The sequence below is a fragment of the Cyprinus carpio genome, chromosome B6, assembly GCF_018340385.1.
Source record: "Cyprinus carpio isolate SPL01 chromosome B6, ASM1834038v1, whole genome shotgun sequence".
Taxonomy (NCBI): domain Eukaryota; kingdom Metazoa; phylum Chordata; class Actinopteri; order Cypriniformes; family Cyprinidae; genus Cyprinus; species Cyprinus carpio.
The window spans coordinates 9,146,463-9,173,503 of record NC_056602.1 but is presented as its reverse complement, the minus strand read 5'-3'; the positions used below and the strand labels follow the sequence as shown (position 1 = coordinate 9,173,503).

General features: G+C 36.4%; 1 protein-coding gene across 1 annotated transcript; it reads left to right on the top strand.

Moving 5' to 3' along the window:
- The first annotated feature begins 202 nt into the window (after positions 1 to 202).
- LOC109092026 (formin-like protein 2) lies at positions 203 to 26,528 on the top strand. The gene is given in 26 exon segments (XM_042725595.1): positions 203 to 791; positions 3,246 to 3,329; positions 5,031 to 5,111; positions 5,801 to 5,877; positions 6,003 to 6,086; positions 8,969 to 9,118; positions 9,218 to 9,326; positions 9,438 to 9,514; positions 10,078 to 10,171; positions 11,265 to 11,339; positions 11,450 to 11,560; positions 11,652 to 11,801; positions 11,967 to 12,051; positions 12,668 to 13,036; positions 16,905 to 17,102; positions 17,494 to 17,618; positions 18,199 to 18,401; positions 18,780 to 19,014; positions 19,133 to 19,201; positions 19,289 to 19,369; positions 19,484 to 19,613; positions 19,939 to 20,102; positions 20,221 to 20,322; positions 20,401 to 20,502; positions 22,811 to 22,934; positions 24,292 to 26,528. Coding segments are annotated over 26 exon segments (3,309 nt in total). The 5' UTR covers positions 203 to 671; the 3' UTR covers positions 24,402 to 26,528.
- The last annotated feature ends 513 nt before the right edge of the window (positions 26,529 to 27,041 follow it).

Sequence of the window (27,041 nt, the reverse complement as noted above, 5' to 3'; positions counted from 1 at the left end):
AAAAATAACACATTTAAGAAATACCAAAACAACAGCCTAACACTTTGACTGATTTAAAGATTTTCAATAAAGTATACCCCTTTATGACAGGTGATAGCCTACTTTTTAGATGTATAATGTCGCTGCTGTGCGGTCCAAACTACAAATCCCAGCATGCAACGGAACAAAACATTGCCACCCCCTCGACTCCTCAGCATGGCTTTTTGGCACTCCCCAGCGGGGGATTGGTGCTGAAAGGCTTCATTGTGTCGCGGATTGAATGGGGGAGTTTGCGTTTTGTTGAAGTCCGTCTGTTATCGTCCACACAGCGCGGATTAACTGGTCTGCCCGAGTCCGAGCCATGCGCGTTATCATGCCGCAAACCTCCAGCGGTGCATTTATTGTGCATGATACAGATAAATGCGCCCAGCTTCAGAGCCGCTGCCGCTGAGTGAAGGATGCTCAACAGCTCCTAGAAATGAACGGAGGGCCCGACAGATACGGATTAACAATGTAGGGATGCTATTCATCTGATACAGAGCTCTGCGGGTTTGCATCATCGATGGAGAGGGTGTCTGGTCACCTATAAAAAGCCTGCACTATCTTTTTTGGTTGCTTTATTCTTGATTACACTTTGGTGCCGAAGACGTTTTTCCAAAGGATTTACCCTCGCTGGGCATCAGACAAAAAACATGGGGAACGCAGAAAGTATGGATGCTCAGCTCACAGATTTCAGGGCGAGGGGCAGCAAACCCCCTAAACTGCCCATGCCGGACCCGGCCGAGCTTGAGGAGAGATTTGCTATCGCACTGGTAATTTTCACTTATATTCTCAAAAGCCATATCGATGTAATTGTATCATGTGCACAACTAGTATGGAAGCTGGCAGCCCACGCCAGCACACACGCCTCTATTGTGTGCGGTTGGCAGTGTGCGTTGCTTTGATGCTGTTTGCGCGAGCATGATAGCTACTAATTGCAGGCGCGCGGAACCTTTATTGTGGAATCCTTTGGGTTTTTCATCTGCTTTAGCGTCACCAGAATTGTGAGCTTGCATACTTGCTTATAGCAGTGGTTATGCATTCATGTATGATTTAAGGAGTCTGTCCTTAATCCAGTCATCGCAACGTGCTCTGTAGGCCACTGTGTTCCCAGCATTTGCTTTTAAATAGGATTTTTTAAAGGTGTTTGAACATGAGCAATAACCCCTGTGGTATCAAAAGTAAATGCACTTATTTGGATACAGATAGAGCTACGATGTCAGTTTGGTCTTGTTGGTTGATATTTCAGCCAATGGCACAACCTGTCTGATTGTTGTCTGTAATGGGGTCTGAAACGCTCCAGTTTGTCAGGAAGGGCTCTTCAAGATAGTCTCTTGGGGGACATACATGATATCCATCCTGTGATTTAATTCTCTTATCAGAATCCAGCTTGCAGTCTGTTAAAATGACATTTGGAATGGTACAAATTTCTCCCCAGAGACCCTAAATTTCCCTTTGGAGATCAATAAAGTGTAACTACATGTCTCTGTATTATACCACTGACTTTGATCAGACCTGTTTTCTTATTGATATTAGCTGCTCCTGTTCATGTCTATAATTACAGTGCCTTGATTAATGTAACGGATTCAAAACCACATTCTTTTGACAAGCTTTACATGTGAAGTTCTCAAGGGTCTTTAATCAATGCACTTAGAATAGGTCATCTGTTGCTTATCTCCCTGATTGGATTTTCAGGGTGTCCTCCAAACAGACACACGTCATTTGCTTACATTAGAGACCTGCCCTCTGAACACTTATGATCTAATCAGTGCATTGAGAATCAAAGTCTGCAAATCAGCATAACCGCTTCATGCCATGTGTGCATCGTGCATGTGTGTGGGCACATCTGTCTGTTTGTGTCTGTATTTGTGCCTGAGAGAGGAGAAACGGAGCGGGCTTTTGTGTGGAAGAACAGAATTTGATTTCCAGAGCTTTTCTCTCATTAATCATTTAATCAAACCTGGGCTTGGCTTATTATGCCCAAATAGAAGAACAGAAAGTAACCAGAAAAATGCATGAGGAACTAACAGTATGTTTCAGTCAGTTATCTTTGATGTGCTCAGTTAAATTAATTTAAATATCATTTAAATTCAAGCAATGAGTTACACAGATTCTATCAATCCATTATATTTCTTAAAGGGATAGTTTATCTAAAAATGAAAACCATCCGTTCTTCTCCCCGAGTTACCGTCTTCTGCAATTTTGGAGAGTACTCAGAACATAATCAACGTGATCAATGAGCGTTGTTTACATTCTACATGTTCACGCTGTCTACTGAATGTAAACAATGCTTATTACGTTAAGCGAAAGCGGAAGCATCCTGAAAGTAAACATTTAAATACAGAGATTGTATGTTAAAAGCACGATTTAGTTCATATTCATGGTGTTCCAAAATAAAATAGCACAGTTGAGTACACTAAGATGATCACAAAATAATAATAATAAGTACAAAAAAAAAAAAATTAGTATATTAAAAAAAAAAAAATTATTACAAAATAGAGCAATTTAAGTACATTACGGAAGTGCACTTTTTTTCACCTGGGAAAAAACGTTCTAAAAAAAAGTGCTTGTGAATTTGGATGTGAGAGGATAACATTTTATTGGTTGAAACACTATTATGGATTATGGACTGGTATTTTGCCCAGAACCAAGAGTTTCAAGTGACACATTAATAATGGTTTTGTTTTTTGCGAACACAGTTTTTTACTTCACAAGGTTAATTGATGGTCTGGACTTGTTGTGATGTATTTATCAGCTGTTTGGACTCCATTGGTGAGCAAGTGATGTAATATTAAATTTATCCAGAAACAAACTCATCTACATGTTGGATTTTTAGCAAATTTCCATTTTTGAGTGAACTATTCCTTTAGGGAGCCTCATGAAATTCTTAAATGCTGATGATATTCTGTATGAAATTGCAGATATTTATTTTCTGTATGATTGTTGCAGAAAAGAATGTGGCTGTTTTTAAGATATTTTGTCTGTTCAGACGGAATCTAGATTTGAACTTCTATGAGAGATGGGACAAAGTAGTAAACTGGTTATACACTGCTGGTAACGTCTTTGCTTTTGAACAACTTGCAGAAAAATCCATGTTGTCTCAGGAATTTCAGAGACTAGCTTTTTAGCTTTTCATCACTTGTGTTTTTGGTGAACATGTTATGTACAGAATGCCTTCAAACATGTGAGAATAAGGAATGTTGACTCTCTTTTTCTGTCTTTCTCAGAACTCTATGAACCTTCCTCCAGATAAAGTGAGGCTCCTTAGACAGTATGACAATGAAAAAAAATGGGAGCTGATATGTGATCAGGTGAGAGAGTCTGTTTACACCCATTCTGCATAATGAGTCTCAGATATGCCAGAAAGCAATTTTACAGAACTGTTATATAACCATATATTAGTCAAAGGTTGTTACATCTGTCTTTTTTCCTTTTAACAGAAAATTAAAGTTAACCAATGTTAAAGACTACTGTATCACATTTGACAGGCAAGTTTCATGGCCTCTAAATTATCAACATGCTCAAAACTTTGCTGAAAAACCTGTTGTACAAAATCTACTACATGCCTTTTTAATCTGATTGATAGTTTATACTTTTTAGCAAGTAAAAGACCTTTTATTATAATTCCAAAAATGTTCTCCTTTAGGTTGTATGGTACATCTTATAAACCATAAGAATAAATTTTATATTATTTGTGATATTGCCAGAAGAAAACTTACTGAACTGAAGCAACTTGATTATCAATGTTTTTTTTTTTAATAATAATGATGAAAAATTAAATCAAATTTTAGTATCAAATATGAAAAATCTGGCTTTTGAGGAATTTGTACATCCCTTAATCATCTTTGTATTGCATGGCATATGTTTTGCCCCCCAGAATAAAAACTACAGAGTTTCAGTTATAAACTACCTATAATAGTTCAGTAAACTGTTCCATTTCAAATAAATAGTTTGACCATTATTTTATGTCAGAAAAAAATACTGTTTTAAAATTTAAAAATGACAACCCATGTGCATGACACCCTAAATCCACTTTGACTTAAAAAAAAAAATGTCAAAAACAATATTTCAGTTACAATGTGTATACAACGTTCAACATAATGCTGTAATGTTTGATATTTAATGTGACATTGATATCACAAGAACCTCTGTAGCAAGAGCTCTTTTAGTCCTACCAAGTGGTGTATTGTGGTTTCTTGGGTTTTTATTCACTGGAAAAAAAACAACAACAGACACTTGTGATCTGGTCAGCCGATTAAATAACCACTGGAATACACTTGAGATTTCTCATTTCTATCCACTCCTTTACAGATCTATTTTTGCGTGGCCCCTTCAAAACTTTGTCAGTTTGTTAGTTTTATTTCCCATTAGCATTCTTTAGTATAAGAATGATTCCAATAAAGCAGATATCTCTTATTATCTTTTTTCAATTACAATCTTTTTTTAAGTTGGTTAAATGACACTACATCTGACCTTTTCTTTTTATATTTCCTGTAAACCTTTAGAACTTTAAATCGATCCAAGTTGAAAATGAGTACAGATATATAATACATAATACATCGCCCTAATACATATATGCAGAGGAAAGTTCCTTTATTATAATAGCACCACTAAGTAAACACATTCTTTATTAATACATTCTCTCTACATCTGCCGTATCATGTCACCATGGCTACACTGACGTAAGAAAAGGAGAACATGGCTGACTGACACTGTGGAAATATTTGTTGAGGTGAAAGAGTGTGAAATGCCTGCTGTCTAAATAAGGAATGATCATATCTCAGTGATTGCCATGATGCTTTCAAGGCTGAAATGTGGTTCAGAAGTGATTGGGTAAAAGTGAGACTGTGAGGAGTTGAATGATTGGGAATTAGATCAGAGGATAACTGAACAGAAAAGAAGGTTTGCTTGGTTAATGTTTTATGTTGAAGTTGGGGAGGGGTTTGAACTTGCTTCAAGAGGAGTGTTAAATATGAATAATAGAAATACAGCATCATTTGCATCTCTAACAGGAACGATTCCAAGTGAAGAATCCTCCCCATACGTACATCCAGAAGCTCAGAAGCTTTCTGGACCCTGCCGTCACCAGGAAGGTGAGTTCCTTCATGTATGCAGACTGTCTCTGTGACTTGTTTAATAGACCGCAAATATTTAAAGATCTAGCCCTGGTATCCAAATGTTGTACATTCAAACTCTGTAAGGAGTGATTATCATTTTGGAACTTGCAATTAGTATTCAGTAGATATGTGTAAAGTACATGTATGTGTAAAGATGCATTGAAGGAATTATACGTGCAAATAAAAATAAATGTCTCCTGCATATTTTAAAGCTGTGTCTAAGCAATGGAATAAACACTGTCCTCTTAAATTTAATGGCCCATCCAGAAACCCTTATCGAATATATAAGTCAAGTCATATAGCACTTAAATAAAAAGCATTAGAATAAAATGTCTCTAATGTAGGGCCTCTCAAACTGGAGTTGTAGATGGCATCAAGAGGTTAATTTCATAAATGTAAATTATAAATTATAGATGTTGATAGTTTCCTTCAAGACTATAATAGTAACAAAAAAAAATTATCATTTTCAAGCTCAGAAAGGATGTAAAAAATAAAACAGTTAAAAAATATATATGAGTGTGTAACTTCCTGATAAGTTGATAACTTGTTAGAAAGTATTCCACATTCATCATCAGCAAGTTGATGATAAAAGATTGGCATATGCTACTTTCCAATCAAATCAAGTACATATTTGCTCAGAAGTGGACATCTCTTCCTCTTGACAGAAATTTAGAAGGCGAGTTCAAGAGTCAACTCAGGTGCTCAGAGAGCTGGAGATATCTCTTAGGACCAATCACATCGGGTGAGTCACGTGTCCAAACAATCAACCTCAATGTAACATGAATTAAGTTCATTTTAGAACTGTGAAAGGTTCTTTTGAGGTATTCAGTCAGAGAAAGGCTATTAAATGTTTTGTTCTTCACTTAGGTGGGTGAGAGAGTTTCTCAATGAGGAAAATAAAGGGCTTGATGTTCTTGTGGAGTACCTGTCTTTTGCCCAGTATGCTGTCACGTAAGTAGTTCTTTTGCTTGTCAATCTTAATTTTTGTCTTTCCTGCTGTCTTTTGCTTTCGCTTACCACTTCAGAATACTTTTTCTAGGGGTTGTCACAACAGTTGACTGTTGTTAATGAAATCTTGTCACCCCTCACTGCTAGGTTGCTTTTGACAAAAAGAAAGAAGGGTGATGAATTAAATAAGTGCCTCATTTAGCATTGACAGAAGGTTTACTGAATGGAAATGTGCAAGGTTTTTATATAGGTCAGTGTGAAAGCAAGATTGAATACGATGAATTGGAAAACTGTGAAAAAAGTTTTTCAGCATCTTGCGATGTGATCACCATTTTAGCTTAAAAAATACCTAAAGTTTTATATAAACTAGGGTTGTCAGTTTAATGCATTAACTTTATTTATAATGCAAAAAATAACACAATTTAAATATTTTAACTCAGTTAATGCACTAGCCCCGCCCCAGACCTGTACGTCATCTTACATTTCACACAGTTGACTGTTGACATATATGATGTGGGCAACAAGTTCATAAACGCATTGTGTGATTTTATACAACAGTTTATGGCTTCACGATAAATCGAAATTAAATGGAAATCGCGATTAGACAGAAGCTGCAATTTTTATTGAGTCAGCTTTACTGACAATATGTGCACGATAATCGCATTTGATTAATTGTGCAGCCCTACAACAGTTCAGTAAATAAGAATATTGTTATATTTTAAACACAATATTGTTTGTTTTTGCCCAATTTTGCCAATGAAAATATTACCAATAAAGCCACAGCAGAACTGTTGAGCATCTGTGAGCAACGTAGCGGTGTTTAGTTTCTGAATGAATCCGCGTTTTGAACAAATTGTATGAATCAATTATTCAAAAGCCCATTCATAGAGAGAGCTGATTACTTAATTCCTGAATCAGCTGTTTGAACCAATCGAATGAATGAATGACTCATAAAGACATTCACCTTCACCTGCTGGCAGTTTTAGTTTCTTCTTTAGAGGATCATTTCTTTTCTTTAAAAAAAGTAAATAAAAAAAAAAAAAATAAAGGGATACTTCACCAAAAAAAAAAAAAATAAATCTGTCATCATTTACCCAAATTTAGTTTATGGATTAATTAGTCGCTGCACCATGTAATTAATTAGATTTACATTTGATTTATTTAGATGTTAATTTTGCAACAGGGTACTTTTCATTATATTTGCTCTTTAATAAGCAGTTAAATTAAATTAAATATTGCAGGAGTTCAAGTGCGGATTGATGCTGAGCCAGGGGATTGGGCATGATAGGGTCTAATGAAACTCTGCATGGGTGTTCTAAGTTGTAGGCGAAGAAAAGAAATGGAAGTAATGTTAGTGCTTCTAATAAAGAAAGGATCAATAGTTGCCAGCCTACTGAATAAGTGTAGCAGGATTAGAAGCTGGATATGGGGATTTAACTATATGCCTGGCTAAACAGATGAGTTAAAAGTGTAGACTTAAACAGAGTTTGTCTGAACAGTGTTAGAGATGCCATTCCAAAGGCTAAGACCCATGTAAGAAAATCATCTCGTTTCTTTATTTAGTTTTTCTTAATTGGCACTGTCAAAATGCAATAGTTTCTGGATCTTAATGGGTTTGTAAAGTAGTTAAATGATGAGCATGACAGATAAGAGAGATGTACAAAATGTGCAGTTCTAAGGGTCCCAGGACCAGGATTAGGAATCCACTGAAATAGACTACTTTAATAGACAAAATACACTGAACTTTATGAGCAAGCAAAAGTTTTTATAATGTATAAAAGTGAAAAAAGTCATGACATTTGCCAAGTATGGCAACCCATACTCGGAATTGGTGCTCTGCATTTCAGCCATGGGTACTCAACACCAAAGAAAGCACTAATCATACACACCCCACCCACCTACAACTCCTGCCAGCACCGAGACACCAAAATCACAACCACACATTACAAATCCAATCATCCAACCAAAACGCCACACCTGTGAATGCATTAATGAGAGCGATTGCATGTGTGAATTAATTCTCCCTGGCAGCGTCTCTCTACTAGAAGTGAAGCTGTGGGCTTTAGTTTAGAAAAATATATGCTAGAATTTTTCAGTTTCTAAGCTATTTTATTGAGAAATCACAGGACAGTGTTGACAATACATTTCCACGCTGATTGATTCTTTGTGCTCATGATCTGTGCGTGATGTACATGCTACTTTCTGTAGCCTATGTGTGTGCGTTACAGTGCAGCAGCGCATTAGATTAGAATTGTGATTAAAGCGTCATGGCAGAGCATTGAAGTTGACTAGTCGATTAGTTGGTGCAACCCCTAATTTATATATAGACAAAGATTGTAGTACCTTATCTTTAGGATAATTTGGTCCAGTGATTAGAACTTCCATTATTAGGAATTTGTTCTGGAGGAAATAAACAGTTGTGTGTGTTATGCAAAACAATGATAACAAAAGGAAAGTAACACTGAGCCTAAAATGGAACCTTGTGGCATACCATATTTTACTGTTGTTTGGACAGTTTTTCTTTTACGTACATTCTCATTCACATACATACAAGAGATATCAATCTGACAGGTGGGAGCTAAATCAGACCTGTCCACGAATGCCATAAGGATTCTTAAGCTTTTTCAAAAGAGTGGTTCTCTAAAAGCCAGCCATAATAGTATTAGCAGTGAAATATACTAAATTTAGAAGACAAAAGTCATTTTTTTACCTTGACATGTAACAAAAAACTCTATTAAGTGTGATGGAGCCTGATATGTGGCTGAAACACACTTTCTCAGCCAGGAGGAGTTGAGAGCACACAGTGTTTTGTCATACTTTTGACAAAGAACACAATCTATACATCATTTTTTGTTTATGCTTTAAACAGTGTTATTCTCTCTCAGGTTTGATGGAGATGTATCAGAGAGCACCACAGGTGAGACTTCTGTAGAGACCCCTTGGAGCAGGTCTATAGAAGATCTCCATGGCGACAGCAATCTACCATCACCGGTCAGCGGCTGCAGCATACCACGATCCACACGGCACTCCATTAGGTAGATGAATACAAACAGACACGAGCACATTTGTGTCCATTCTGAAAATTGGAATAAATATTTGCAAGACCGCCCTTAACATTGTAGTGCTTTTTTCAGGTCTAATACTTTGCCCAGTCGCAGAACTCTGAAGAATTCACGTCTGGTGTGTAAAAAAGATGACGTTCATGTCTGCATCATGTGTCTCAGAGCTATTATGAACTACCAGGTAAGCAGATAATGAAAATTACATTTTTACACCTGAATTGAAAAACAGAACATAATGGTTTTAATCTCTTTTAAATTTTCCTTTTTTATATCACACATTATTTGGCTGAAGTATGGCTTCAACATGGTTATGTCCCATCCCCATGCTGTAAATGAAATTGCTCTGAGCCTTAACAACAAAAACCCCAGGTAATCACACACATACCAGTATATATAGGTTTCTCCTATCCAACATATATATGGAAATATTAATCATTGCCCTCAAACGTTTCTCCAGTTTCTGTGTTTAAACCTCTCGAACAGTTGATGAGGACTCTCTTATCTGTCAAGGCTTTTATCCAAACCCTTAAGCTATTACATTTGATCAAAGACCTTTTTTAGAAGGGCTGTTCTTTGGAAACTTGAGCTATGAATAGATGAATTGTCTGTCAGTTGTGCTGATTAAGGTCAAAAGAAGATAACGGTTTGTAACTAAGACCGTTCACTGAGACCATGATACAGAATCTTTCAAAGCCGTTAAACAAAACTTAATGAATAGCTCCTTGTATAGGTGGGATAATTCTTCTGTAATTTGCCAACCATAAAACCAATAGGACCATTTGACCTGCCCCTTGGAGATTTCTGGATTGGTTAGGAGTTGTATCTGGTATTCTTAATTTTTCCTTGGAATGTTTTATCAGAGTTTGTAGCACTAAGTATTTTGTGCAGGTTGGATTTCTTGATATATGTGTCCTTTTGTTTGCATTCTGCAGGACCAAAGCCCTGGTTTTGGAGCTGTTGGCTGCTGTGTGTTTGGTCAGAGGAGGACACGAGATCATCCTTGCTGCTTTTGACCATTTCAAAGAGGTAAGAAAGAAATGTTTTCTTCCATAATTTTTGCATTGTTTATTTTACTCTGATGTAGGACTACATGATATTGGAAAAAAACTGGCAACATGATATTATGTTTTTCTGCTATATACAGTATATTGTGATATAAAAAATAGAGGAATTATCACCAGATAACTTAAATAGCTATATTTAGAAGTTAGTGGGTTGATTTAGGGAGTTATTTAAAAAAAAAAAAAAAAAAAAAAAAAAAAAACATTTTTTTTACTCTAAAGATATTTTTAAGTATGAAATCATTCAGGGCTGCAAGATTTGGGGGAATTTTTTTTTTTTATGAAAATTGTTATTTTTATTTTTTTTTACCAAAAATCAACACCACCAACTCAAACCTCTTTCCGTACCTGTTTCAGTTATTAAAATCTGTCCACTAAGTTTTGAGTCACATTCCCACTGTTTTTGCCCAATTCAGTATGATTATAAAATAACTATTATCATGATTTTATTATGATTATTTATTATGAGGCTGTGATAATATCAGAAAGATATTAAACAATAATAAATACTGTAAAATAAATTCATGTAATAAGAATAATGTTATTTATTGAAAAATTTCACTAATATTTGTCATATTTTTTTCTTTTTTTAAAATGGTAAATTGTCAAGCTTTTATTTTGATGAGTTGCTGACAAATACAAATATGTGCTGCCAGTTTCAGAGTGACTCAGCTTACAGTAAATGAACTACACGTGAGTAAATGCTAAGTTTGAAACTGGTAAAGCATATATAATTAAATTGCACTAAGCCATGATATCAATTTTATTTCACAGGAAATACAATAATTAAAATCTGCAATACATCAATAATATGGATGCATATGAATGACAGTGTTTCGCTCATGGGTAATATTTCAGTTGTTGGGCTTCAATAATATTTACATTTCCTGATAATAACAAAGGAAATGACTGTTTAATAATTGTAAACTTAACCAGACTATAGAAAATTAATGATTCATATGCAACTTAAATCAAAAAGCTACGTTAAAGTGCCAAAAAGCATGGTGTTGTTTTCTGTGTATTATTAAAATATAACTTGTGTCGTTTATGTTTCTCAGGTCTGTTCAGAATCCCAAAGGTTTGAGAAATTGATGGAACACTTCAAAAATGAAGACAACAATATTGATTTCATGGTGGGTCTATATTACGGAGTCCTTCACCTCTCCTCTAGAGTGCCTTTTAAACTGACAAGCTCTCACCACTACTGATGTCATATCTCATCATTACTCCCTTCGTGACTCAGGTGGCGTGCATGCAGTTCATCAATATTGTGGTGCACTCAGTAGAGGACATGAACTTCAGAGTTCATCTCCAGTATGACTTCACTAAGCTCGCTTTGGATGACTATCTGGAGGTATGAAAACTGTTCAAAGTGCCTAAAGAATCTTCTCTTTACTCTCACTCAGAAACTCACTATTGTGTCTGGGGTGTATTTTTGTGCACAGAGGCTGAAGCACACTGAAAGTGATAAACTCAAAGTGCAAATCCAGGCTTACTTGGATAACCTGTTTGACGTGGGGACGCTTCTAGAGGACGCAGAGACCAAAAACGCTGCCCTGGAACGTGTGGAGGAACTGGAAGAGAATCTCTCCCATGTGAGCGAATACTCAGACACCATTCTGTTTTTCTTGTCTTTTCTAGAACTGATTGCATGTAGTTTCCTATTAATTTTCAGGATAATATATATTTACATAATAAATGTATCTGAATTCTGCAGCATCTTTCCCCCATCTCATTCTGTCTATTCCTCTTGTTGGCAGATGTCCGACAAACTTTTAGAAACAGAGAATGAGGCCATGTCTAAAATCGTGGAACTTGATAAACAATAAAAAAAAAATAAAAAACATCCGGATAACTACCACACCACCATAACAACAACCCACATATAAACCATATATATAATCCAATGGTTTATAACAACCTATCAACATACTGTAACACCACATTTTACTTTTACAGATTTAAAATATATGAAAATGATATTTCAATATTTTCATTATTTCAAATTATTGTAGAAAGTAGACCGGAAGCGAAGTAGGATAGAGAGAGGGGAGTGGGATCGGGAAAGGTCCTCAAAATGGGATTCGAACTTGGGACGCCCGCAGTGCAACAGCATTATATCTTGGCGCACTGAAAAACAATCAATCCACATCGAAACAACATAATGTTTGAACAAAAATTAAAAAAAAATACAATAAAACATTAATAAAAAAACTATATGAACATCAGTTATGATTATCTTCGGTATCTCCTTTGAAGGCGTCTTGAGTAAAACAGCTCTGTATTTAACAAAAGACATACAAAAGACACAAACCAGAAGCAATTCGCCCTTTTTTAAACTCCAATTTAAATGCTTCATTGATTGACAAACTATTTTTTTTTTAAATAACTTTTAGAAATAATGTAGCCATAATAACTTTATTCAATAACATGGGATAATTGAATGCATTTCTTGTTAAACTCGAAATTACCCAGGCTGTGTACCGGGACGCCAGCTCGCAAGTTCACACACTTCGCCGGATAGTTCGTGAGAAGGATGAGACCATTCAGAGGCAGTCCACTCTGGAGAAGAAGATCCATGAGCTTGAGCGCAGAGGCAGTCTCCAGATCCAGGTGAGGGGTGAGGGAGATGGGGAAGGAGACGTGTCTCCACTGCCGTCACCTCCTCAGCCCATGGCTCTTTCCCCCAACCCTGATGCCATGGCTCTGGCCGGAGCCTGTGCTGGGGCAGCGTACAGCTCTGGCAGCACGTCCCAGACCGGCACTCTTCGAGCAATGGTCACACCACCTCCTCCTCCTCCTCCACCACCTCCAGTGGCAAGTTCCTCTGGTGAGTGATGCTTTCAGCAAATCTGATGGTTCAGTACACATTTAATGAGGGTATAATGAAATGATTACTTTCTATATCTAAAGATGATTAATGTTATGGGTTTTCCCCAGTGTGACTGCCATAATTTTAATTAATTAGGGTGGTGTTGCCTCATGGTCTTGGGTTTAAACAGTGCCACTACTTAAATTTACAGGGCCTGAGAACTAAATGTTTATAGGTGGGCCCCCTTCCCACAGGCCAAATGAAAAGTCTGTACCACAGAGGATTTTAATGAGCCAACTTTGTTGCAAGACCTAAAACAACATTCCCCTAAAAATGCCCCTGTTGCAAACTCTACAAGGGTTGATCCATGAACTATGATGATTATCCATTTTAACTTCAGGTTTCTCCAGGGGGATTGTTACTGTATTGTGTGTAAAAAATTATGGTTGGCAAAATACATAATATACGTTATGAATATACAGGTCCTTCTCAAAAAACTAGCATATTGTGATAAAAGTTCATTATTTTCCATAATGTAATGATAAAATTAAACTTTCATATATTTTAGATTCATTGCACACCAACTGAAATATTTCAGGTCTTTTATTGTTTTAATACTGATGATTTTGGCATACAGCTCATGAAAACCCAAAATTCCTATCTCAAAAAATTAGCATATCATGAAAAGGTTCTCTAAACGAGCTATTAACCTAATCATCTGAATCAACTAATTAACTCTAAACACCTGCAAAAGATTCCTGAGGCTTTTAAAAACTCCCAGCCTGGTTCATTACTCAAAACCGCAATCATGGGTAAGACTGCCGACCTGACTGCTGTCCAGAAGGCCATCATTGACACCCTCAAGCGAGAGGGTAAGACACAGAAAGAAATTTCTGAACAAACAGGCTGTTCCCAGAGTGCTGTATCAAGGCACCTCAGTGGGAAGTCTGTGGGAAGGAAAAAGTGTGACAAAAAACGCTGCACAACGAGAAGAGGTGACCGGACCCTGAGGAAGATTGTGGAAAAGGACCGATTCCAGACCTTGGGGGACCTGCGGAAGCAGTGGACTGAATCTGGAGTAGAAACATCCAGAGCTACCGTGCACAGGCGTGTGCTTTTGAACCAGAAACAGCGGCAGAAGCGCCTGACCTGGGCTACAGAGAAGCAGCACTGGACTGTTGCTCAGTGGTCCAAAGTACTTTTTTCGGATGAAAGCAAATTTTGCATGTCATTCGGAAATCAAGGTGCCAGAGTCTGGAGGAAGACTGGGGAGAAGGAAATGCCAAAATGCCTGAAGTCCAGTGTCAAGTACCCACAGTCAGTGATGGTCTGGGGTGCCATGTCAGCTGCTGGTGTTGGTCCACTGTGTTTTATCAAGGGCAGGGTCAATGCAGCTAGCTATCAGGAGATTTTGGAGCACTTCATGCTTCCATCTGCTGAAAAGCTTTATGGAGATGAAGATTTCGTTTTTCAGCACGACCTGGCACCTGCTCACAGTGCCAAAACCACTGGTAAATGGTTTACTGGCCATGGTATTACTGTGCTCAATTGGCCTGCCAACTCTCCTGACCTGAACCCCATAGAGAATCTGTGGGATATTGTGAAGAGAAAGTTGAGAGACGCAAGACCCAACACTCTGGATGAGCTTAAGGCCGCTATCGAAGCATCCTGGGCCTCCATAACACCTCAGCAGTGCCACAGGCTGATTGCCTCCATGCCACGCCGCATTGAAGCAGTCATTTCTGCAAAAGGATTCCCGACCAAGTATTGAGTGCATAACTGAACATAATTATTTGAAGGTTGACTTTTTTTGTATTAAAAACACTTTTCTTTTATTGGTCGGATGAAATATGCTAATTTTTTGAGATAGGAATTTTGGGTTTTCATGAGCTGTATGCCAAAATCATCAGTATTAAAACAATAAAAGACCAGAAATATTTCAGTTGGTGTGCAATGAATCTAAAATATATGAAAGTTTAATTTTTATCATAACATTATGGAAAATAATGAACTTTTATCACAATATGCTAATTTTTTGAGAAGGACCTGTATTAATAGTTATAAATATATACACTAATGTAAGTTTGAGGTCAAGAATTTTTAAAAGGTTAATGAAAGCGGTCTCTTATGTTCAAGTCTGTCATTTTATCCATTATATACATATTATATATATTTTAAAATGCAAGTTATTGCTGGGATGGCAAAGCTAAATATTCAGTTGCCATTCAGTTTTTAGTGCTACATGATTCTTCAGAAATCATTCTAATATGCTGATTTGGTGCTTGAGAAATATTTCTTATTATTATCTTAAGGTTGTAATGATATACTGGTATGATGGTCTATCAAGGTTTGAACATGCACGGTTAGCATACCGTAAACATTTGCTTATCTACAGTTAAAAAAAAAATATTTAAAAAAAAATCTCACCTGCGCATATGCATTCTGTCGGCTGCTTCACTTTGCATTCACTTGGCTGCTTACACGCACGTACAGCGAAGAAAATGGCAGAGACGGAGATTATATCTAATCTCCATCCGCGCCGAAAAAAAAAGTTAAAATCTGCAGTATGGGAGTACTTTGGATATCAAAAACGAACGCGAGGTTGTCCTTAGCTGCGTTTACATGGACGCTACTAATCCGATCGTAATAGGACTAGAAGCACAATCAGAATAAATAAAGTCACATGTAAACAGGTAAATCGGATTGAATTGGCCAGATCCGACTGAAATTTTGATCGGATTGTAAGGGGTGGTTTATCCCTTTTGCAATCCGAGCGAAAGGACATGTAAACACTTGATTGGATTGAAAACCGAAACTGGAAAGTACTGCGCATGTGCAGCGACATAGAAAAAGCATAATGACATATGATGCGCGGAAGTAGCCTAAGCAGCACTGCACAACAGTTCATGTGCTGGTCGTCGCCTAATTAGTACCCGAAGTAGATACATGGTATGTGTGCTTTTTAAAACAGTATGCCACAACAGCGGGAAACTCTGTATATTCATGCATTGTGTGCATGTCAAAAGAGTAAATCTGATCAGAAGCTTGTGACATATAAACACAGATATCAACCCGATCATTTTATATAGCGTTCATGTAAACACTACGTTCGGATTCGTCAGTCAGAATGAATTCATTCTGATGTTAGCAAAAAGTGTCCATGTAAACGTTCCTCTTGATGACGGATCCAATATCCAAAAAAATGTGGACGCAAAGTGGCTGCACTAACCGAGGTGTTTTCACCAGTTCTGTATTTTTATGGTGTTTGTAGATACAATTATTTAAAGGGCCACGAGATAAATTAGCCAGAGCTGATTATGTAGAATAATGTTAACATCCAAATTATTGCGCTGTCATGGTCTATAAAAGTATGAAAGGCATCGTCAGAATAGTCCATCTGCCATCAGTGGTTCAACCGTAACGTTATGAAGCGACGAGAATACTTTTTGCTCATATTCTCCAAAATGGTGCTACAGTGATGCAGACAGACACAGAGGAGATGAATTGTTGAATAAAGTTGTTATTTTTGTTTTCTTCTCGTACAAAAAGTATTCTTATTGCTTCATAACGTTACGGTTGAACCACTGATTGAACTGACTATTCTGACGATGTCTTTCATACTTTTCTGGACCTTGACAGTGTAATTTACTTGGCAGTAAATGGGACAGTCACAAGCCTCCCGGTTTTCATCCAAAATATCTTAAATTGTGTTCCAGAGACGAACAAAGCTTTTACGGGTTTGGAACTACATGGGGGTAAGTGATTAATGACAAATTTTCATTTTAGGGTGGAGTATCCTAAGTGGATACAGATGTGCTCAGTCTTGCTGTCTCCAATGAACTATTTAATTGTTAGAGGTTCACATAGTCTCTCTTTTCTCTTGTAGTTCCCAACGGGACATCGCAGGCACTCGCTGCTCCACCACTGCCGCCGCCTCCTCCACCACCTCCTCCTCCTCCCCCACCTCCACCTCCTGGGCACTCTATTGAGATCTCTGCTCCTTTGCCCCCACCTCCTCCTCCTTGTGCTCCTCCTCTTCCAGGAAGCGGCACGCCAACTGTCATATTCAACTCTGGCTTGACAGGTATGTATGTGTATATAACAATTTCAGTGTGATTTTTTTTTTTTTTTTTTTTTTTTTTATTGTCTGTTTTAAATCATATTATTTTTTTCTTGCAATAATTTTCCAGCTTCTTGTGGATCTTAGTGCTTAGAAGCATTTTCTGCTTTCTCTCTAAACATTTGTTTCTATCTACTCTCTTTTTTCCTGCTTTCAAAGATGGACCAATCAAGCTCTTCTGTAGGTTTCCTGATATTTGTCATGGCCACCATTTAACTGTCCTCATCTAGTCATATTATGTGTTTTGTGTCTTTGGTTAACACGTTATCATGTATTCTTGTGATTGCATTCTTTTAATAATAATCTCATTGAGTAGTTGTTTTGGTAGTCACAGGAAACCTTTCTTTCTTGACAGCTGTGAAAATTAAAAAGCCAATCAAAACCAAGTTCCGCATGCCAGTGTTCAATTGGGTGGCTCTGAAACCAAATCAGATCAATGGCACCGTCTTCAATGAAATCGATGACGAGAGGATCTTGGAGGTATTTGTCAGCAGCACTTCAAATGTGTGAAATGTGTGATATCTATCAACTCTGCATGTATTACACCACCAAGCTGGTCTATTTGATTATCATGCTCCTGTTTTGAAATGCTGCTACATATTAGGAAGATGCCAGATGGTGTTTATTGCTCAGTTTAGTTTCAGCTGATTTTTTAAAGTACATTCTGTAACTGCTGCTACTAAAATCGCAAGAAACGACACATACAGAAAGTCAAACCTCAGGGCCCTTGGCGGTTCATTGTACTTCAATAATCTAACACTGTTCCAGAGGCGGGAAAAATGTAGACTGATGTTAGCTAATTACAAGAATGAGCCATGTTTTTATATGGGAAAGGGGTTAAGGAAAGTCATTTTGGAGGCAGAGCAAGAACATTTTGATAAAACAATATGAAGAAAATGTATTATAAATAACCAATGACCAGGAAGTCCTACTGTGCCTTAATCATTGTTGCCATTAGTGTTGTCTGTATTCCATGTTAACTTTTATGAGGTTTTCATTTGTGGTGACTGTTCTAGGAGTGCTGTGGATTACAACTTTTATAGAATGCTTTTGTTTGCAGGATTTAAATGTAGATGAGTTTGAAGAAATGTTCAAGACCAAAGCCCAGGGCCCTGCCGTCGACATGACGATGCAAAAGCAGAAGGCTCCTCAGAAGGGTCCCAATAAAGTATCACTACTGGAGGCCAACAGGGCCAAAAACCTTGCCATCACACTCCGCAAGGCAGGGAAGAGCCCAGAGGAGATCTGCAAAGCAATCCAGACGTAAGTTCTTTTGCCTTTCATATCAAGATAAAGATTAACCATATTCTCTGAGATGATGTTTACAAAACTGTGGGATTGCTCTTGTTCATCTGCTTGTTATAACATCAGTCAGTTCTTGTTCTGCTTCTTCCACAGTTAAGCTCCTGTATCTTCTGTCCCTGCTGGGTTTTGTTTTGTTTTGTTTTGTTTTGTTTTGTTTTGTTTTGGTTTTTATTTATTTGTTTTAGTTTGGTTTGATTTGGTTTGGTTTTTATTTATTTGTTTTGGTTTGGTTTTTGGTTTTGTTGATTTTGTGTTTTGTGTTTGTTTTTTTTGTTTGGTTTTTTAAGGTTTGTTTTTTTGAATAGCACTCTGATCATTTTCTCTCACCTCCCTCAGGTTTGACCTACGTACAGTGCCTGTGGATTTTGCGGAGTGTTTGATGCGGTTCATGCCAACTGAAAGTGAGGTGAAGATGCTCCGCCAGTATGAGCGGGAACGACGGCCAATGGACGGGCTCACTGATGAGGACCGGTTCATGATGCTCTTCAGTAAGATTGAAAGACTGCCACAGCGGATGACCATCATGGCCTTCATGGGCAACTTTAGCGATAGCCTGCAGATGCTCACACCGGTAAGGTGGAAAGAGAACAAGAGGAATAATATCAACATTATTAATATTAATATCAACAAAGATCAATCTGAAATGCATTAATACATTTGTCTGTTTGCTGTTGCTGTTTTTCCTACAGCAACTGCATGCTATTATAGCAGCATCCGTATCCATAAAATCATCACAGAAATTAAAGAAAATCCTTGAGGTAAGCCAAAATAACTTTAATATCACACAGTTATTTGCCATTTTAGAGCCTTACTTGTAATTAATTACGTGATATCTCTCATTTCAGATCATTTTGGCCCTTGGGAACTACATGAACAGTAGTAAGAGAGGAGCCGTTTATGGCTTCAAACTTCAGAGTTTGGATTTGGTAACATTTCATAACTCTTTGCATAGCTAAAAACCATGCACTTTTTTGACATTATTAAATTTATTCTGACATTATTAAGTTTTATTATAATACTATAATATTTCCTGCCTTTAGCTGTTGGAGACCAAGTCCACAGACAGGAAGCAGACACTTTTGCACTACATAGCCAATGTGGTGAAGGAGAAATATCCTGTTGTATGCGTTTTTTACAATGAGCTGCACTACATTGAGAAAGCTGCTGCAGGTAAGTCTCCATCAACCCTGAAAATATATTTAAAATGTACTAATTAGAAAAATTAGTACCAAACTATTTTTTCAGTTGAAGCTAAAAAATAAATATCAGATTAAAAAAAAAACTTAAATGAAAAAAAAAAAAAAAAAAAAAAAAAAAAAAAACCTAATAATAATACTAAAATAGCACTTTCTAAATTTTAAATCTTCTTAGGTCTCACATGTACAGAAATAAATACAAAAAATGTTGTCCTCTAATATGCTTTTTTATATGCTATCTGGTTGATTCTACAGTAAGTTTGTTTTTGACTGTGGATCTCATTATTCCCATGTTGCAGTCTCACTGGAGAATGTTCTCCTGGATGTGAAGGAGCTACAGAGAGGTATGGATCTGACCAGAAGAGAGTGCAGCATGCATGGCCACAACTCCCTGCTCAAAGACTTCATCCATCACCACGAGGCCAAACTGAAGAAGCTCCTGGATGATGCTAGGATTGCACAGGTAGAAAAAAGAAGGCTATAGGGTATTGTGGTTAAAAATCTGAGCTGGTAGCATAAGGCTGTAGGTTTGAATCTCACAAGGGATAATCCATGTTAATGTGGCTTGCATGTAATTACAGGATGCCTTTGACGATGTTGTCAAATTCTTCGGGGAGAGCCCCAAGACCATGCCACCTTCTGTGTTCTTCCCCGTGTTTGTTCGCTTCATCAAGTCCTATAGGGTGAGTCTGTATGCTATCAGTGCATCAATTTCCTCCTTATTCACACAAGGCCCAGATCTAATTTGTCATCGTTTTCAGCAAGCGGATGAAGAGAACGAGCAGAAGAAGAGGCAAGAGCAGCTGATGATGGAGAAACTTCTGGAACAGGAGGCCATGATGGAGGAGCACGAGAATCAACAGGTATGATGAGAGCACACTAGGGCTGGATTGAAAATATCAGTTCTCATTTTGAGGAACCAATAATGGTTCTTAAATCCCCAAAATTGATTTTTTACTCTATGCTGTTTTCAGTTGGTGTGTAAACAAGACTTTACCACACATTATTTTATAGCATGCCTTCCACCCAGCATACTATTGATTGAAAGTGTGTCAGATTTCAAAATCTGTCAATTTTATTCTATAATTTGAACAATAAATACCATTTTGGCACTCTTTAACCCTTTCGCACATGAGTTTAAAATATTCTAGCTGAGCCCCCAGCATGTGTTTTTTTTTTTAGGCGACCATTATTTTAGAATGTGCCGTCTTATTGTTTCCATGGCGACTCGTCATGCTTGTCATGTGACACAACGCAGCCACAATAGATCTGTATAACACATGGATCATTTTTATTTAGTTTTTCCTGTTTTATTCAAAATATTCACAAACATGCTCACTATATTATGAAATATCTGATATTCCGATTCTGAAATATGTGCAAGTAAATATACTTGGTAGTTTAAACACTTTTATATTGACTATTTTATAACTATTTTATTAGTTCAAGCAAAGTGGCATGCACATAAACTGATCCTCTCTTCATTTTTACTACTAGTTATAGCACAAAATAAACATGAACATGAGAAGTTTGAAGAATACAGTACAACATACTAAAATGTATCATGTATATTGTAATCATACAATTAAGTGTTTCAACTTGAAAGTTGTCAGTAAAACAGCTTGTAAATGTAACATTACATTTACTTCAGGAAAGCCATTCAATGATCATAGCTTGATGGTTAACTATAAAAATTAACTTTAGAGAGAGCATTTTGCTAAATATATGTATTATATTATATAATCGTTACATTTTTACATAACTTGTTCTTAAATATTTCATGTACACTACTGTTCAAATGTTTGGGATCAGTAAAGATTTTTAAATTGTTTACCAAGGTTTCTTGTGCTCATCAAGGCTATATTTATTCGATCATATTCTTGCAATTTAAAATAACAGTTTCTATTTTAATATACTTTAAAATATAATTTATTCCTGTGATGGAAAGCTGAATTTTCAGCATCATTACTCCAGTCTTCAATGTCACATGATCCTTCAGAAATCATTCTAATATGCTGATTTATTATCAGTGTTGGAAACAGTTGTGCTGCTTCATGTTTTACCTGTGATACCTTTTTCAGGATTCTTTTATGAATATAAAATAAAAAAAAATGCATTTATTCAAAATAGAAATCTTGTGTTACAATATACACTGACGTTTATAAGTTTGCAGTCAGTAAAAAAAAAAATTCGTTCTTTTTTGTGAAAGTAATGAATTCTTTTATTCAGTAAGGATGTGTTAAATGGATGAAAAGTGATAGTAAAGACTCATATTGTTAGAAAAGATTTAAATTTTAAATAAATGCTGTTCTTTTTAACTTTTTATTCATAAAAGAATTCAGAAAAAGCATCAGTTTCCAAAAAAAAAAAAAAAAAAAAAAAAAAAACATGAAGCAGCAGAACTGTTTCCAACACTGATAATAAACCCGTATATTAGAATGATTTCTGAAGGATCATGTGACACTGAAGACTGGAGTGATAATGCTGAAGATTCAGCTTTGATCACAGAAATTAATTATATTTTCAAACTATATTAAAACATTAAACCAGTATTAGAAATTGAAATACTATCTCACAATATTACAGTTTTTTTCTGTATTTTTGATCATATAAATACAGCCTTGATGAGCACAAGAGACTCCATTAAAAAACATCCAAAATCTTACTAATCCCAAACTTTTGAATGCAGTCTATGTTTGAATAAATCAGTATGTTTTGGACAGCCACCATTTAAATATTAATGCTTTTAATTATTTAAAAAATATATATATAAAAAACAAATTGTAGTAGAAATATAATTATTAAAAAAATTATGTGCAATTGAAATGTTTGTATACAAATCATTTAATTTTAAACTTTAATATAATAGTAATGTACCAACTGACAGAATTCCCTGTATAGCTTACGGCATTAGTTTTTAGTTAATGGAGAATTTTGTCCTTAAACTGACATGTACTGTAGCTGAATCAACATCGAATCGAACTGAGATCAGAATTGAATCAAATCGCAAGCTTGTGAATTGAAATCAAATCGAATCATGCAATTTGTGTCAATACCCTGCTCTAGAGTGCACTGCAGTGTACATTAAAGAAATATTAAGTGTGAAGATTATGGCAGAACTGTGTGGGCGAACTGTATGTTCTATCATTTATTAATTTGCACAAACTCCAGTCACCATCTCACAAGGGCAAGCGGCAGCAGCAGGGGCTAATTGCTGAGTTAAGGAAGAGACAAGGCAAAGATAGCCGCCACGTTTATGAAGGCAAAGATGGAGCCATTGAGGACATCATTACGGGTAAGAACGCTGCCGGATGCAAGCCCAGACAGATTCATTTGATTGTACATACGTCAGATGAATCTGTTTTCCTTCGTGTGTATTGGTCTTCTTGATAGTAACAGTAGATGTACAGTAGCAGTAGACGCCATGCTGTTTAGCAGTACTTGAGATTAGAGGCTTGAAGTTTCTGTCTGATTCGGTGCTTTTTCTAGAGCTTCTAGCTTTTGGTGTTTTTCTGTGTTGTGATTGGCTATTATTTTGCTGCAGTGCTGAAGACCGTCCCCTTTACCGCACGATCAGCCAAACGTGGCTCGCGGTTCTTCTGTGATCCCGCCCTCTCCGAGGACTTCCATTACTAAACTAAATTCTGTCCCCTCAGAAAGGTGCCTTTAAGTCCGTCTCTTCTTCACTCATCTCCCAGTCATTCCCTCCATCTTTCTCTCTATATGTCTCTTCATTTGTTTACCATTCACCTGGGTAAGGGCATTAAATACAGGATGGAAACGTGAATCCTATGCATAAAAATGCATGCCTGCCTACAAGAATTTCTCTGTTTTGCATTTTGTTTCCTGCACTATCTTGTCAGATTTAAAAATCTGTTGAAGTGTTCCCTTCCATTGAGTAAAATTTCTCTTGGTAACCACCTTACGACATATCATGACTTATCAGAAGGATCTGAATTGTAGGGATGCACTGATATTACAATTCTGTCTGATATGATAAGCTGATAATATTTTATTGTTGTTGAAAACTGATAAATATACTATTCTATTTTATTTGAATTGTTTCAGTATGAAGAATGAATATTTTTCATTTTTTAATTTGCTGAAAAGTACATCTAAGTGTCATTAAATCATTAGACTTTTGTGAAATCAACTTTTTCTATTATTTGATGCTCACTTCATGTCAATGTAAAAGCAGGGGAAATTAGAATACAATGTTAAATATACAGTATCAACCATTATATCTAATATCAACCTATACCATTAAATTGTGGAGACAGTTATTAAATTATTAGTGTGTTCTAAAGATTAACTTTTCCATAACCATGATGTAAAAGTAGGGGAAATGAGTATGCCTAATTATATATTCAGTATCAACCTTTATATCAAAACCTATACTAATAAATAGTATAGGCTGTAATAAATGGCCAATTTTAAACTACTGCATTCCATTTTGAAAAATTGGTTTCTGAAACACCCAAAGACAGATATGGTACTGGAATATTGTGCATCTCTACTAAATTGATCTGAAACTAACCAAACATCCACACACCGGCCTGTTTTGTACCCATCTTTGGCCCTGTCTCATTCATATCCGCAGGCCCAGACTGTAGCTGTGTTCACTTTGTAATGGTTTACTTGTTTGTCTTCAGACCTGCGCAGTCAACCCTTCCGACGGGCCGATGCCCTGAGGAGGAGTGGGAGAAGGAACTTAGAGGTACAGCACCTTCAGCTACGCAACATGGAGATCACCACCTGCTAACCAAGCTTTATCAACTTTTAAGGACAGAAGGTGGGCCAGTGATGCTACTGGAAAAAAAGAACAAAAAATAGCACACTTAGAACAACGGAAAGATGGATAAATGTGACATTGAACACTTCTGTTTACCTGGGATCTGGCATCTCAATTTAATGGACTGTTTTAAAGAAAGCAAGATGAAGAAAACATGAAGTATAGAGTGTTGTAGGGTGACCATATTTTAGTTTTCAAAAAAAGAGGACAGTGGGGGCAGTATGTAATTTCCATTCCTAAAATACATATTTTACAGTCACATTGATTTTAAACACAGCTAAAAGGCTTCCTACCAGTGGTCATCCTTCACAAAACTTAACTTTTACCACTGTTTTATCATATGTAGAATGCAAAATGTTTTGAAACAATTGAACAATATGAGCATTTCAGTCAAATGTAATTTATGCAGTATTTCAAACCTTTAACCCACGGGAGAAAATCAACCCACCGCAACAGTTTATAATCAGCCCGATTCGATTTGACAACCCTGCATCCAACACAAGCTACATCCAAAGTGATTTAAATACTCTGCATATTGATAGCGGCTCCTTGATGTGTGAAAATTATATTCGATATTAGAATGTTTGCGGGAGCAGGCTGTAATAGTCCGAAATTGGGAGCGTGATTAAGAAAACAGTCCCGTGCAGGGCTTTTAATACAAAACTGCACACAATGAATGGCGACTGTAGAAAGCAAAAGCCGAATCCCAGACATTTCTGGCGATTTTGAAATCCTGGCTGGACACACATTTTTTTTTAGGTCCAAAAAGAGGACATGTCCTGGGAAAAGAGGATGTATGGTCACCCTAGTGTTGGATGCAATATGTTGGCCTATACAGTCAAATGTGGATTCTACAAATGGACACTAGGAAAAAGAATGTGGTTTTTATGGGTAACTCTATTCAGTTTTGTGACATTGTGTATAATGTACAAGACAGAGCAGAAATGCCAAAGGAAGTCCTTGGATAGGCCCACTTTTCATTTTCATTGTCATTTAACCTCCGGTTCTAAAACTCCGAACTGAGCAGCTTTTTCTGAGGGGAAGATTTGCAAGATGCACTTTTAATTTTTCTATTTTTAAATTTGATCACCTTAAAACTGAATTTTTGATTAAAAAACACAGATGAAGTGCGAGAGAGAGATTCGATCTTAAGCTGGACTTGATACTGTAAAGCTATTGAGGATTACTCTTCTTTAGCGGACTGGAAAATAATGTTGAGAAAATGTTTACTACCAAGCATTCACAACCAGTGTGACATTCTATGTACAATACATCTCATTTTAATCACAGACTTGCTCTCCTACTGGTTTTATCTCATGTGACATTTGTGAGCTGTGGAAAAGAGTTTGCTGTTTTTTTAAAAAGAAGACAATTCATTGGACAAAAAAAAAAAAAGTCTTTTTTTTAAATGTACAGATATTTTGCTACAAAATTGAGCATCTTATTTTTTACATTGTTCATCCATTGTGGTGCTGTACATATTGTTGAAACAAACCAACTTGTCCTGCAATATCACTGGAATGTTATTAACTTTTATGTTGTTTAGTATGACAGTATTATTTAATCTGATGGTGAAGACAGTGAATCAACTTACTCTGTGACCTAAATTGCTCTCTCATCACTATTGTTGCATATGGTAAATGTCTGTGATTGCACGTAACACTTGAAAGCTTGAACAGACACTAGTGGCACATATAACTTTTTTCTACTTTGATCTCTTTAACTGGAATCAGTGGTTGTGTGCAAATAAAGCAATGACACCAGCACCATTAAAAACAGTGATTCTTTTGTTTGTTATGATAAATGTGATGCTGGAGCTACTTGAAAATAAAAGTGGTGTGGGCACCTAATGCTGCCACAAGGTGGTAGCAACCCCTTGTGTTCAAGGATCTTTGGCCCCAGGTCCATGGAACAGGCATTTATACTAATAACTTGGAAAGATTACAGTTACTAATTGATTTAAACTAATTCTAATTATTTTATTAAAACTATTTAATTCAAACTATTCTTTTAAAAATGTGCCTGTTTCTGTGAAAACACTATTGCTGTGATCTGCAATACTAAAAATGACATGAAAATAATGGACAAAATGACTAATATTTTGCTATATGTTGTAAAAGAAGGGTGATGCATTCACCATAAATCATCCGATAAAATGCTTCAAAATAGCAGTTTCACCAGGTCACAGTGGGATACCTATATATCCTGTCTGCTGGCTAATGGACATCACACAAGGTCAGGGACCAGCTCATGATGCAGAACTAAAGAGGAGAAAGATAAGAGCTGACAACTCTTAATGCTATTGAGAATGTGGGCAGCTTTCCCAACTGCCACTGTCAGAAACTTTAAGAGTGCTGAAGAAGTGTTCCATGAAAGAACTATGAAAAACAGAAATGAAATAATACAATACAGACTGAAAAAATTTAAAAACGTTCTCAAGAAATTAACTAACAGAAGCGTTTATCTAAAATGAACAGACTCTAACATGATATTGCTGAAAATTGATTAAATGACATTTAACTTGAAATATTAATAGTTGTTTTTTACATTTATGAACTTATGTAAGAAAAATAAATAAACTCAAGCAAGACACATGAACTAAAAAACAAT